The 14723-nt window shown below is 39.4% G+C and overlaps 1 protein-coding gene across 2 annotated transcripts in view; it reads right to left on the bottom strand.

Moving 5' to 3' along the window:
* The window catches only part of FZD6 (frizzled class receptor 6), a 30058-nt gene extending 22179 nt beyond the window's left edge, over positions 1-7879 (bottom strand). Inside the window, exons 1-2 of one of the 2 annotated variants that reach the window (XM_058564756.1) lie at positions 7737-7879; positions 6471-6802 (exon numbers count right to left, since the gene is read on the bottom strand). In XM_058564756.1, the coding sequence (XP_058420739.1) occupies positions 6471-6647 (177 nt within the window). In that variant the 5' untranslated portion in view covers positions 6648-6802; positions 7737-7879. The remainder of the gene's footprint in view (positions 1-6470; positions 6803-7736) is intronic. The other variant, XM_058564757.1, reaches the window with a different exon arrangement.
* Positions 7880-14723: the final 6844 nt, after the last annotated feature.

Genomic DNA, 14723 nt, shown 5'->3' with positions numbered 1-14723 from the left:
CCTAAGCAGAGTGATCTTGTGGCAGTATCTTGGCTGTGCCTTGCCTCTCTCAGTACTAAAGACACAGGATATTTAAACATTTGTCATTTTTCTGAAGCATGAATCAGAATCCCACTGGTACAGAGAAGTAAGCCACTTCACCAGTGGACAAGGCCAAGTGACTTCTTAGCATCTAATTCTCAGCTCATGATTTACGCTTTCTACTCATCGTGGCATATGCAGTAACTCTCAAGAAGTGATAAAAGCTTCATCTCTAACTTTAAACGGCACCAAAAAGAAAGCCAACTTCTGGTGATGGTAATGAAAATTGAAAGAAAGTAAAGAAGTCTAAAAAGTGATTGGAAAAAAAAAGTGATGGACCTTAGCTAGACAACCGAATCACTAAAGATCTAAGGCGGTCCTAAATGTGTACACCTCACAGAGCAAATACTGTCAAAGTGGTTACAAGGGTCTTGAGTAAATTCTCTGAGGATGTTAATGAACTACAGTATAATAAAGTGGCGCACAGTCTGCCACCTATTTTCATGAATGTGACCAATCTCAGGCAAGTCAGCTTCTTTAAAAAATGCAAAGCGGAGTCTGGAGTACAAGAGAAGAATAAAAAGCAGGAATGTGCATTATTTCCATAATGGAAAACTTGTTATTTTTGAAATATTTCTTAACAGATAGCATTACAAACTTCAAATGATTTCTCCAAAAGAGCTTTCCTTTGGAAATTAGACAAATATACATAGTAACTGGTTGGCATTAAAAATAATCTGTCCAATGAAGAGTCTATTCATTTTTAATTTAAAACTTCTAACTTGAAAAACTATAATTGTGGGGAAGCTACATAGCCAGGTGCACATTCTAGAAATGTTAATGAATGAATATGTGACAAATGTACAAACTAGGGTAATAAGGCTTCACTATCTACATGCCACATTCTCAAGGAAAGGAAATAATCACAACACAACAGTCTTCACATGGTCTGAAAGAACCACGTCCCTTTGTGAACAGGCTCTCCTGAAGGCATAACTAATAATATCCTAGACAATGGAATATCAACGAATGGCCCTGTATGAATCTTGTGCCTATCAGCAGAGCCTCCCAGGAGAAATATTGTCCTCTGTTCACATACAGGTCTAACCCTGATTTTGTAGACTCAGAAGCAGAGAAGGTACTTTCTCTACTACTGCAACACAACATGACAAAGGAAGGTAAGCTTGTGGTTTCTACATTTAAAACACAACAGTAGCCATAATACACACAAGTGACTTGGAACACTCTTCAATATCTATTTCATTTTAAATGACTCATTAGCTTACTTTCAGAATAGTTACAGCTACCTTCAGAAAGTCTTCCCTGAAAAATAAAGAGGTTAGTCACACTACACATTTCTTTCCTTGTGTATGGGGTGTAACAGTAGAGAATAAGAAGGAAAGGAAGGGGTCCACTAGACTCTTCTAAAAGTAGAAAAATGAAAATGTTTAAATCACTGCCCAATAGAAATACATCCTTTCTTAAAAGTTTGTTTATACAGTTTTTCTCCATCCCTTTAGATTTTCAATTGAATAGACATTTTAGTAGTGCATATTAACAGGTGAAAAGGAAATGGTTTTTTTTGGCTCACTTCCTTTTAGACTGTTCACAAGTGGAACGACCACATGCTATTCCAAACACAATACATGACTTTGCTTTTGTCTAGACCTCAATGAAGGCAATTCAAAAAGAAAAATACAATATTCCTGTTTCCATTTTCCCTAGATCAGTCTCAGCTCTTTCTGGATGAAATCAGTCTCTCAAGGGACATCAATCTCACAATTTGAGAAACAATGCTCTAGATATGAAACAAAAAGGAACACAATGGAAAACCAGCAGCCATTTGTTTTCCACTTGGGAGAGTTAGACTGTACAACATCCTTTTCATTACAAAGCCAAGTTGCTACTCAGAATTGTAAATTAACTCTTAGTAACACAAATGACTTCAGCTTCAGATAATAAAATAAGAAAAAAACTGAATCCCTTGTTTCAAGCACTCTCTGAAATAAAACGAAAGAACCAGGATATCCAGGTCCAATCCTTTTTGTTTGTGATAAATGTGACTTAAAAAATTTATGTGGAAAATAAATACAACTCATATAAATCATAAAATATAAATAACATATAACTCAGGTAACATATTAAAAAGAATGAACTAATACAATATTGTATGTCAACTATACTTCAATTAAAAAATAAAAATAAGAATGCACAATGTTTATTTGTTACATGCTATACATGTGTAATCCTTAAGAATACTTTCAAGTACTGTAAACCAGGGTTCAGCAAACTACAGCCTGTGGGCCAAAAATGGCCCACTGCCTGTTTTTGTAAATAAATTTTTATCGAAACACATCCACATTCATTTGTTTATGTATCGTCTATGGCTGCTTTTTTTGCTACAATAGCAGAGTTGAATAGCTGTGACAGAGACTGTATGGTTTGCAAAACCAAAAATATTTATTTGGCCCTTTACAGAAAAAGTTTTGCCTTCCCTGCTCTAAACCAGTAGGTCTCAAACTTTAACATTCACAAGAAAAACCTGGACAGTTTGTTAAAACACAATTTCCTGGGCTCTATCTTCACAGATCATGATTCAGTAGGTTGGGATGGGGTCCACGAACGTGCATTTCTAACAAGCTCACAAATTGCTGGTCTACGAACTAAACTTTGAGAACCACTGCTATAAACCATCTCATATAATCACAGATCAGCAATAACCACAAATGCTATAAATTCTATAAGACAGGATAGCCATCACACAAAATGAAAACTAAGGCATAAAAGAGGACTGAGAGCTCTTGACTTATATGGAATTAGTGGTAGCTAAGAAAGCACAATTGGTCGCTACAATCATCAGATAATTCTTCAGCCCCTTATCCTAACATTGATTCATAGTGAACACTGGAGATTCAATAGGGACCAGCAGGAAACAAAGGAGGTTGGATTGGAGGTATAAAACCCAACCTAGAAAAGCGATAAAACACTTTTTTAGAGTAAAAGCCAAGCTATATGCCGTTATAAGTTAGTACTTGACTGGACTATAAACTCAAGGACTAAAGTACAATAGTTGGAAAAAATCTGACACATATAGTTTATAATAAAATGGTCCAAACGGAAGATGAATTCCTTCACTCCATATAAATAAATATCAATGGTTAAAAATCAAATTCTTTAAATAAATTCTAACAAACGTGTCAAGCTAATATGGGAAAGAACATAGAGGATATCAACTGATATATTTTATTAGAACTAGGCTCAGGCAGAACAAAAGTGGATTATATGTAAACCACTTAAAAATATTATACTGTCCTGCACTTAAATACCAAAGAAGATAGAGGTGGAAGGTAAAGATTTGGAGGGAAAATTCTATTTGCTGATTTATTAGGACAGGAAATTTTTTCTTCATTTAGCCTCCAGTGAGCATCTACCATGCTCAGAGGCACTATACCAGGCATTAGGGATAGAAACGAATAAACACCATCTCTACTCAACAAGTTGCAATCTGGTGAGAGAGCCATGCAGCCATGCTGCAATACAGCATGATCAGTATAAGAACAGTCGTATATATTAAGTACTATCAGAGTGGAGAGAGTGAGCTGATTAAACATGCTTAGGAGAAAGCTGAAAGAAGGCTTCACTAAGCAGCGAGTTACTGTTTTAATTGAGACCTGAAGAAACTGAGCAGATGAAGAAAGGTAGGTGGAGAGTTCAGGAGGCAGTGGATACAACCATGTGCACAGGTACAGAGGGGAGAGAGAGTAATATGGGTTTGCGTTCTACAAACAGGTCGGTTTGGCTGAAGCAGAGTGTGTAACGTGGGAAGGGATGAAATGGGAAGCTGGACAGGAAGGCAGGGTCCCACATGAAGAACCCTGGGTGCCACACTTTATTCTTCCAGCTTTAGGGAAATGGTGAAGAATTTTAACCCCAAAGTGGACTGAGTGGATTTGCATTTTAATAAAATCACCAGAGGGGAGAGACTGAAGGCTAAAGATTTTATTGTTGATCTAAAAATTCTGATGTGAATTTGTATTCAAGGCACAGATGAGAGGGAGAAAGAGAACAGAGGGATATTATATATTATATACCTATACAGCTGGATGGAGGTCAAAAAATAATCTCCCAGTTTAATTTTTATCGAAATGACGTTTGCAAAGCAGCAGCAAGGACTTAAATCAACACACCACATTCTGAATCTTAGAATATATTTTCTTTTTTATCCATTAAGGTCAAGGGTAAAAACAACAACAAAAAAACAGTTAAAGATGACATTATGGTCCATGTTGACAGAGAAGACTGTATCAGATTACAGTGCTCAGGCCCTGGATAAATCATAACTTCTCTGGGCTTTAGTTTCTTCACCTGTAAAATGAAGGGTTCAGGGTTCTTAAGCTAGGCTATAAATAGAAGTTTATTTCTATATAATTGGTTTCCTTCGTAATCCTAATCATTTTATTTATTTAAACTTTAAAACATTCTCTTATTCTGAGAAGGGGTCAATGGCATAAAAGAGGTTAAGAAGTTCTGCATGATATTTAGGGTCACTTACAACTCTCAAATTATAGGATTTTGGACATGTCACTGGCTAAGGACAAATAAAGATGGGGCAATAGGAAAAGCAAAATACCATAGACCAAAAGATCATATATAGGGATTTAAAGTCTGACTCAGGTTGGTATTATTTCACCTCTCCATTTCCCTTTCTTCTTTTGTAGACTTAGGTTAATGCTGGTATTAAATGACTATTTGATGGCTCTCTTCTTTTATATCCTTAAACCTACTAAAGTATGATTTATAGAAGAAAACTTAACAGTAAAGGCTATGAGAAAGTTCAGTGTATAAGGAAGATTATATAATGAAGAGATTGGTAATGTTAGCAATCAAATAAAGGACGTAAGAACAAAAAGGCCTTCTTGATAATGTCGACACAAAATTACCTGGGAAAAAAAGCAAGGTAATTAAAAAATAACTTTTTTTCTTTTGTCAGAAACAATTGGTTTTAAAAAGACGTGTGGAACAAAAACTGGTTCTCATCATCTTACAATTATAGGATTGAATAGCAGGGATGCATCCCTCCCCTGTCTTTATAATGGAACTCTATGATAATGAACTCTAAATGATCTGAATTTATAAGGTCATGTTAGCATTCAAACTTAAAATGTATGTACCTACTATACAGAAAGGAAACCAGATTAAAAAAAAAAACATTTTTAAGAACTCTGCAAGATATGAGTTATAAAACATATACTAGAGAAACATATATCAGGGAAAACGTGAATGAATGATATAATTATTCCTTGAAGGCATTCTCAGGACATACTTTATTTTAATCAGATTAAACCATCAAAATGGTTCTGATTAATCAATGAAAGCCTCACTGCATCATCTGCTCAGTGTTCAAAATAACATCTTGCACTGGTTTAAAAAATCCACTGCAAGATTACAATAATATAATTTGTAATATCCTTTTAAACTACATCTACTTAGTATTTAAAAACCCTCCTATTTTAGACATGAGTCTACAATAAGGTAGTTGGACAACTATTCAACTAAACAACAGTGGAAGACTTTTGAAGCTGCAAAATCAAATTGAGTCAGTTTTTAAAGTAGTGTCTATATTAAAATTATAGGGTTTCATCTCTTAGGAACAATCTGAGAGAAAAAAGCCTTTACCATCCTGGGACAGCTTTTCTAGAGAAAAACCACAAAAACATTTGTCTTCTTTCCTTCATGAGGCTTATCAACCTAAGAGATCTGCACAGGAGGGCAGGTTCCTGTCTCTACAGGTAACTTTCTTCTCACACCTCCCCAGCAATCTGCATATCTCTAAACCAGAGGCAAGTCACTGAGGCACCTAAGGCAATCTTTAGCATCACTCTGCTTCTCCTCTGACATGTGGTTTCTTTTAACAAGTATCTTACAAACAATACTTAAATGTTATGCTTTTAAAAGAGTCACTTTGTAGCAAAACACTATCTACAGCCCCCAAATCTTCCAATAATTGATTTGCTTCAGAAAACTGTGCCAAGTGAACATTACAATTACTTATGAAAATATATGTAGTCCAGACACTTTTAGTCAAGGCAATATAGATTATATGTTCAGTTAATTAAGAAAAATTCAGAATTCACATTATTAGAGGAACTACCATAATTGATTCAGTAAGGCAAAATATTTGCCAGGTGCAAGATATTTCGAAATCATTCATAACTATACTTCATATAAAACAAACCCTATTTTAAGCAAACCCATTAAACAGGGCCAGAAACGTACACAAAACAAAACTTCGTAGGGGGATTTAATTTTCAAAAGGATTTATCCAAAATACGGCTTGTACACAACTCAAACAATCCCTTACTGTGTTTTTTATTAAAAAGTCACATTTATACTTTTTTCCAGAACAGAACATCAACTATTTTTCTGTAAAGGTATGAAGAACTACTCACCTCCATTTCCACAGCAGCAGTACTCTGGTCATAGTGACCCATCAGATTCGGGAAAAATGTCATGTTGTAGGCCATTTTCATACATCTGGGAACAGTAATGGGTTCACAGGTGAAAAGACTGTGCCCTCTTATGAGGGGCAGAAAAATACATGTCCACAAGAATGGAAACATTTCCATTTTCTTCAAATTCCTGATTTTACCACATGGCTTGGATTAATCGCATTTTTCTTTCTCAGACTTCCACCCAATGACAAAATGTTCAAATTCCTCATTTCATCATTTTACAATTTTGAAGGAAGTTCTCTTCCTGAATATGAGTTCTGGGTCAATTACTGTAAAAACAACCAAGAGGGTGTATCAGTAACACCTGTCATAAACTCAAATGCGGACATCCAAGTGGAGTTACGATTTTCACCCTAGGTAACTAACGCTGGAAAAACGACGGAAAATTCCGTCCTGTCGAGATACTTTTCCACCTGCCTTGGCACAGAATATATCATTTGCTGAGGAAGTCTCATCTCTAGGGAACTGATGATCGAAGCTCTGTGCTCTATGGAACACGGTAAAAAGAGGGCATTGGATTGAGTGAGATGGAGAAAAAAGTAATGCTGGGGATCGAGAATAAGTTAAAAAGGATGAATAGAATCATAAACTCTAAGGTTCCCTGTTGGATATCTTATTACGCACAGGAAAACTGCGTCCCAGGGAAATTCCTTAAGACCTAAGGAGTTCTTACATTCTTTAAAGACTCTAAAGAGCCCGTTTTTGTGGCGGTCTACTGGGGATATACTTTTCTGTTTTTCAAAAGGCCAACTAGGGGGAAGCTTCTAGGATTCTTCCTGCGGAGGAGCGAAACTAGTTTTCATGGGCTGGGGGGAGCAGTGATCTCTCTGAAAGGGACAACGAGCACGTCTGTCCCGGGAGGACGACGGAGTGCCTGTGGGAGGGAGGCTGTGGGCCCTGAGTCACGAATAAGCGCACCCCCGCCCCTCCACACACCGGTGCCCAGGTTTCCAGCGCCGGGCACCTGCCCCAGGCCTAGAGCCCGGCAGCAGCGCCCCTGCCCGCTCGGCGCCGCGGGGACCCGCCTCGCCATGCAGGAGCTGGCCCCAACTTCCGTAAACTTTGGGCGCTGCGGACCGTCCCGCCGCCGCCATCCCCGCACCTGCGGCCCCGAGCGCGCGCCCGCAGCCCGCCCCGCACCCCTCCAGGCCCCCGCTCGCCCCGGGACCCGCCGGCCGCCCAGTCGTGGCCGAAGAGCCTCACCTCGGGCGGTGGTCACAGGCAGCTCTCCCTCCCGTCCCCGTGCAGCCCACCGGCCCCCAGCGACCTGAGACGGCTCCGGGGAGTGTCCGGGACTCCGGCCGCCTCGGGAGCCGCACGGGGAGCGAGAGCTGAGCGATCCCGCGAGACTCCGCCGCCAGGTCGGGCGGGCAGGTCCGGGCTCGAGGCGGCGGCGGCGGCGGCGGCGGGCCTGGCCCTCTGCCCGCGCCCCGCCCGCGCCGCGCCCGCCCGCCCCGGCTCGGGGCTGACCCGGGCGGGGCCGGGTGAACGGTGTTGGGTGCCGGGGTCCGGCTGTGGGGCCGGGAAGTCCCCTCCACCTTGCCGTCTGTTATGGAGCTTGAAGCACAGGGCTGGGCCCTATCTCGTTGTCCCCTCCGGAGGGGTGCAGCCTAGAAGGACTTTTTGAAGCTCTGGCGACTCCTCTCAATGCAGCTTCCTTTAAAAGAACCCACTTCATTTCGGATTTCAGGAGCCAAGAATTCTTAAACGGGGCCAATTTGCTCTGTCAATTGCCCAAGTGACCTTACTTGAAAAGTGAGTAACTTCCTGGATAACTGTTCCAAAAAAAACGCTTTTATTAATTCGGGGAGTCTGGCCACCAACTTGAGGCACAGGTGGCAATGGGATTCCAGCCCTGGAAGGTCCTATAGTTTTATTGATGCAAAACTGCAATAGAAAGTTGAACTGCCTTAGAAGTCAACCTAGATTTTAGTACCAACTCTGCTACACATCATTTCATGTGCTCAGCCTATTATTCATCCTTCCTTCCCTCCTAACGCCTGACAGCCACGGCCTTTTTACTGTCCCCATAGTTTTGCCTTTTCCAGGATGTCATATAGTTGGAATCACATAGTTGGTAGCCTTTTCAGATTGCCCTCTTTCACTTGGTAATAGTCCTCCACATCTTCTCATGGCTTGATAGCTCATTTCTTTTTAGTGCTGAATAATATTCCATTGTCTGGATGTACCATAATTTGTTCATCCATTCATCTACTGCAGGATATCTTTGTTGATTCTAAGTTTTGGCAATTATGAATAAAACTGCTATAAACATTTGTGCAGGTTTTTGGGTGGACTTAAGTTTTCAACTCCTCTGGCTGAATACCAAGGATTTTGATTGCTGGATCATATGGTATGAGTATGTTCAGTTTTATAAGAAACTGCCAAAACTGTCTTCCAAAGTGGCTGTACCATTTTCATTCCCACCAGCAATGTTTGAGCGTTCCTGTTGCTCCACATCCTCACCAGCATTTGGTGTTGTCAGTGTTCCAGATTTTGGCCATTCTAATAGGTGTATAGTGGTGTCTCATTGTTGTTTTAATTTGCATTTCCCTGATGACATATGATGTGAGCATCTTCTCATGTGCATCTGTATATCTTCTTTGATGAGGTGTCTGTTAAGATCTTTGGCCTATTTTTTAATCAGGTTATTTGTTTTCTTGTGGTTGAATTTTAAGTGTTCCTTTGCATGTTTTGGATAACATGCATGTTTTGGATAACAATCCTTTATCAGATATATGTCTTTTCCAAATATTTTCTCCCAGTCTGTGGCTTATCTTCTAATTCTCTTGACATTGTCTTTTGCAGCAGAAGTCTTTAATTTTAATGAGGTCTAGGTTATCAGTTATATTTTTTCATGGATTATACCTTTGGTGTTGTATCTAAAAAGTCATCACCAACCCCAAGGACTTCTAGATTTTTTCCTGTTATCTTCTAGGAGTTTTATAGTTTTGTGTTTTACATTTAGGTCTATGATCCATTTTAAATTAATTTTTGTGAAGGGTGTAAAGTGTGTGTCTAGATTCATTTTTTTGCATGTGGATGTCCAGTTGTTTGAGCACCATTTGTTGAAAAGATGATCTTCTCTCCATTGTATTGCCTTTGCTCCTTTGTCAAAGATGAGTTGCCTATGTTTATTTGGGTCTATTTCTGGGCTGTCTATTCTGTTCCGTTGATCTATTTGTCTATTCTTTTGCCAACACCACATTGTTTTGATTACTGTAGCTTAATAGTGAGTCTTTAAGTTGGGTAGTGTCAGTGCCCAACTTAGTTCCTCTTCAATGTTGTATTGGCTCTTCTGGGGATTTTGTCAATATCTACAAAATAACTTGCTGCGATTTTGATTGGGATTGCATTGAATCTATAGATCAAGTTGGGAAGCACTGACATCTTGACAATATTGAGTCTTTCTATCCATGAGCATCGACTATCTCTCCATTTATTTAGTTATTCTTTGATTTCGCTCATTGGAGTTTTGTGGTTTTCCTCATACAGATCTTGTATATATTTTGTTAGATTTATACGTATTTCATTTTGTGGGATGCTAATGTAAATAGTATTGTGTTTTTAATTTTAACTTCCACTTGTTCATTTCTGATATATAGGAAAGCGACTGACTTTTTATGTTAACCTTGTAGCTTACAACCTTGCTATAATCATTTGTTAGTTCCAGGAGTTTTTTTAGTTGGTTCTTTCAGATTTTCTACCTAGACAATCATGTCATCTATGAACATAAACAATTTTATTTCTTCCTTCCCAATCTGTATACCTTTTACTTCCTCTTCTTGTCTTCTTTTCTTAGCTAGGACTCCCAGTGTGATGTTGAAAAGGAATGGTGAGAAGGAACATCCTTGCCTTGTTCCTGATCTTAGCAGGAAAACTTTTAGTTTCTCACCATTAATATGATGTTAGCTGTAGGGTTTTTGTGGATGTTCTTTAACAAATTGAGGCACTTCCCCTCTATTCCTAGTTTGCTGAGAGTTTTTATCATGAATGGGTGTTGGATTTCATCAAATGCTTTTTCTGCTCTGATAAAACCATAATAAGTTAGGCTCTGGTAAAATAATTTCTCCAGAGGGCAGGCCTTGTTAAGTAGAACAGAATGCTCTGGCATTATTTCAAAATGCTTCTTTTTCCCCTCCCCCTGCCAGAAACATGAGGGGATTTTTCTCTGATATTCACTGTAAGAACCAGGTAGAGCTTCAGGAAGTAAAACTCACAGAAGGGTAGCGACACCACCACTCCCCGCCCCCTCCCCGCCTCGCCCCAGGACACTGGTTCTCCGTGGAGTTTTTAACTTTCAGACTTGTCCACACTGAGCCTTCAGCAATTCCTCAATTACAGTTCAGTTTTTCCTGCCCTCTCCTGGTTCCCCCGGAGGTTTCTGCTGTGGTCAATTGTGCTTCTCTGTATCTGTCTGTCTGTTTCTCCAATGGAGACCTGTGACCTCAATTCTCTGATGGATCTAAGACGAGTTGTTGATTTTCAGTTTGTTCAGCTTTTTATTTGTTAGGACAGAGTGACAACTTTTAAGCTCTTTACATGTAAGACCAGAAACTCCAATTTCTCATTTTTTAAATAAGTATTGCATTAAGAATTTTTTTGACAATTCCAGTTGCTACTGCCTTAGCTGAGCAAAGTTTCTCCAAGTTGAAATGAAGTTTAAAAATTCCAAGAGCTACAGGGGCCAGCCCGGGGGTGTAGTGGTTAAGTTCTTCAGCTCCGCTTCCGCGGCCCTGGGTTCGCAGGTTCGGATCCCAGGTGTGGACCTACGCACCGCTAGTTAAGCCATGCTGTGGTGGCATCCCGCGTACAAAAAACGAAAAATGGAGGAAGATGGGCACAGATGTTAGTTCAGGGCCAATCTTCCTCATCAAAAAAATAAATAAATAAAATTCCAAGAGCTATAATAATTCAGGAATGTTATGTAACTTGGCATTATTGTTAATAGAACACTGATTATATGAAAATCTTGACTATGACAACATAATTAAATGATTTTGCCAAAACAAAGGGAAGAAAATAAATTTTATGGAGTAATTATATAATTTATGTATTGTGTAAGTTTTTATTACTTATCCAAACCTTTCCAGCTGTCACCAGACTATTCAGACACACACAATAATAAAGTTATTCATCTTTGATAGTTTGCCCATACTCATTAAAATATAGCTTTACACAGTTAAAGAAATTTTATCTTGAGATAAAGGTAGGAGGACAGAACATATTTTATTTAACAGTTTGTTTAGTTTGATTTATGACTTTTAACTACGTAGACATATAGTATGGTGTCTTCCTTTGTACTCTTGCCTGGGTCCTGCACATATAAGGGGGGTAACCTGCTTGTGACCACTGACCTGATGCCTAGGCAGTGGGGGCTTGAGGAGCAAACAGCAGTGAGGAGACTTCAGCTGGAGCAGGCTGGGCTGAGCAGAGACACAGAAGAGAATGCAAGGAAAGAGAGGAACTTGGGCTGCATGGCTCTTCCTGCCTGAAGTTCTCTCCCAAACTCTTCTTTGCCTAGACCTTGAAAGCTCTACCTATCGCTCTAGTCCCTCCAAGTGACATGTATGAATTTGATGGCTTATTGACTTTATTTAGGGGGGTCTATGAACACCATACAGAGGATAGCCTTTATTTAAAAACCAGCTTTCACTTGAAGTACATTAACTGTCGCTCCCTGCTCTAAAAGCTAATTGCTGCAGTGTTTGTAACATGGCGATTAACCTTTCACTGTGGTTGTATCCATTATGGTTGGCTAGAAATAATACACCTTCTAATTACTACCTCCAGTATTACTGGAAAATAAAAATTTCAGTGCAGTAGTAACATGACACTGCAGGAAAGAGCCACATATTTTAATGACAGTTTAATGTATAAGATTGTCTCCTTGGAGCTCTGGTATTGTCATTTGCAAATAAAGAGATTCATAATGCTAAAGAAAAACAGCTTCAGCTCTGCTAATGCTCTGAGTTACATTTTGTGTCTGTGAGTTTACCCTACTTGGTTTTGTGTTTAGTGGCTTTAATACCTATCATCTGGTCATCTTTAATATTTAATATTTTGTCCTTTTTTCCAGCAAAGCAGCCATTAAGTCAAATATTAGAAATAGTGTTTTCCCTAAAGCTTTTTAACATCTAGAAAAGGGCTTCTTGCCTCAAATTTACTGATTTAGATAATAACTAAATTAATTTCCTTTGATATGCAAAGCTAACTTTACACCTCATTGTGCATGATGGGCTGCTAATGACTATATGTGATTTTAAAAATTGCTTTAGGGGCCAGCCTGGTGGTGTAGCGGTTGAGTTTGCTCGCTCTGTTTAGGCAGCCCGGGGTTTCGCTGGTTGGATCCGATGAACCGCTTGTTAAGCCGTGCTGTGGCGGCGTCCCATATAAAGTAGAGGAAGATGGGCATGGATGTTAGCCCAGGGCCAATCTTCCTCAGCAAAAAGAGGAGGATTGGCAACGGATGTTAGCTCAGGGCTAATCTTCCTCACAAAAAAAACCCACAATTGGCAGGTCTAGGCTTCAGTTGGGTGAGACCAGAATATGGTGGGAGGGACAGAGATGAAAAGGAGATATAGAAAGATACATTTTGAGGAGGTATAAGAAACTGTTAATGTTAGGTCCCTTGTGGCCGATTGGATTAAGTAGAGTCTAAGGCAAAGGCTGATGTGCAAAGGGGACTCTTATCGAGTGTGTATTACTTTTATAAAAACATTTTGAAGGAAAACCTCACAATGTAGTGTATATACAACAGAAAAGGACAAAAATGAAATTAAAACACAATGCTAGAAACAACAATGTGATACCACCATACACCTGTTGGAAAAGCCAAAATCCAGAACGCTGACAATACCAAATGCTGACAAGGATATGGAGTAACAGGAACTCTCATTCAGCGCTGGTGGGAATGCAAGATGGTACTGCCACTTTGGAAGACAGTGTGGCAGGTTCTTACAAAACTAAACATACTCTTGCCATACTACCATCCAATCCAGCAATCACACTCCTTGGTATTTATCCAAATGAGTTGAAAATGTATATCCATGCAAAAACCCACACACTGAAGTTTATAGCAACTCTATTCATAATTGCCAAAACTTGGAAGGACATCTTGGTTAAGATGTCCTTCAGTAGGTGTTATGGACTGAATGTTTGTGTCCCCCCCCCCCAAATTAATATGTTGAAGCCCTAACCACCAATGTGATGGTATTAGGTGGTGGGGGTCTTTGGGGGGTAATTAGGTTTAGATGAGGTCATGAGGATGGAGCCCCCATTTTGGGATTAGTGTCATTATAAAAAGAAGGACACCAGAGCTTTATTTTTATCTGCCATGTGAGGGTACAGCAAGAAGGTAGCCATCTGAAAGCCAGGGAGAGGACCCTCACAAAAAACCAAATCTGCCGGCACCTTGATTTTAGACTTCTCAGCCTCCGGAACTGCGAGGAATGAATGTTTGTTGTTTGAGCCACCCAGCCTATGGTATTTTGTTATAGCAGCTCAAGCTGACTGAGACAGTAAGTGAATGGATAAATAAATTGTGGTAAATCCATACAGTGGAATATTATTCAGCACTAGAAAGAAATGAGTTATCAAGCCATGAAAAGACATGGAGGAAATTTAAATGCATATTACTAAGTGAAAGAAGCCAATCTAAAAAGGCTACACACTATGTAGTATGATTCCAGCTATATGACACTTGTGAAAAGGCAAAACTATGGAGATGATAAAAAAGATCAGTGGTTGCCACCAGTGGGTGGTGGAGGAGGGGTGAACGGGCAGAACACAGAGAATTTTTAGGGCAGAGAAACTATTACATACAATACTATAGTGGTGGATACATATTATTACATATCTATCAAAATCCATAGAATATACAACACCAAGAGTGAACCCTAATGTAAAGTATGAACTGTGGGTGATAATGATGTGTGAATGTAGGTTCATCAGTTGTAACAAATGTACCACTCTGATGGGGGATATTGATAGTGGGGGATGCTGTGTATCTGTCAGGGAAGAGGGTAAGTGGGAACTCTGTACTTCCCACTCAATTTTGCTGTGAACCTAAAACTGCTCTGAAATATCAAGTCCATTAAAAAAAAAAAAGAAGAAGAAAGAAAGAAAAAGAAAGGGTTCCATGAAAACTTCTAAGAACAAGACTGGCATCTTACTTTTGAGATCCTGATG

The sequence above is a fragment of the Diceros bicornis genome, chromosome 21, assembly GCF_020826845.1.
Source record: "Diceros bicornis minor isolate mBicDic1 chromosome 21, mDicBic1.mat.cur, whole genome shotgun sequence".
Taxonomy (NCBI): Eukaryota; Metazoa; Chordata; class Mammalia; order Perissodactyla; family Rhinocerotidae; genus Diceros; species Diceros bicornis.
This window is presented reverse-complemented; position numbering and strand designations above follow the sequence as displayed.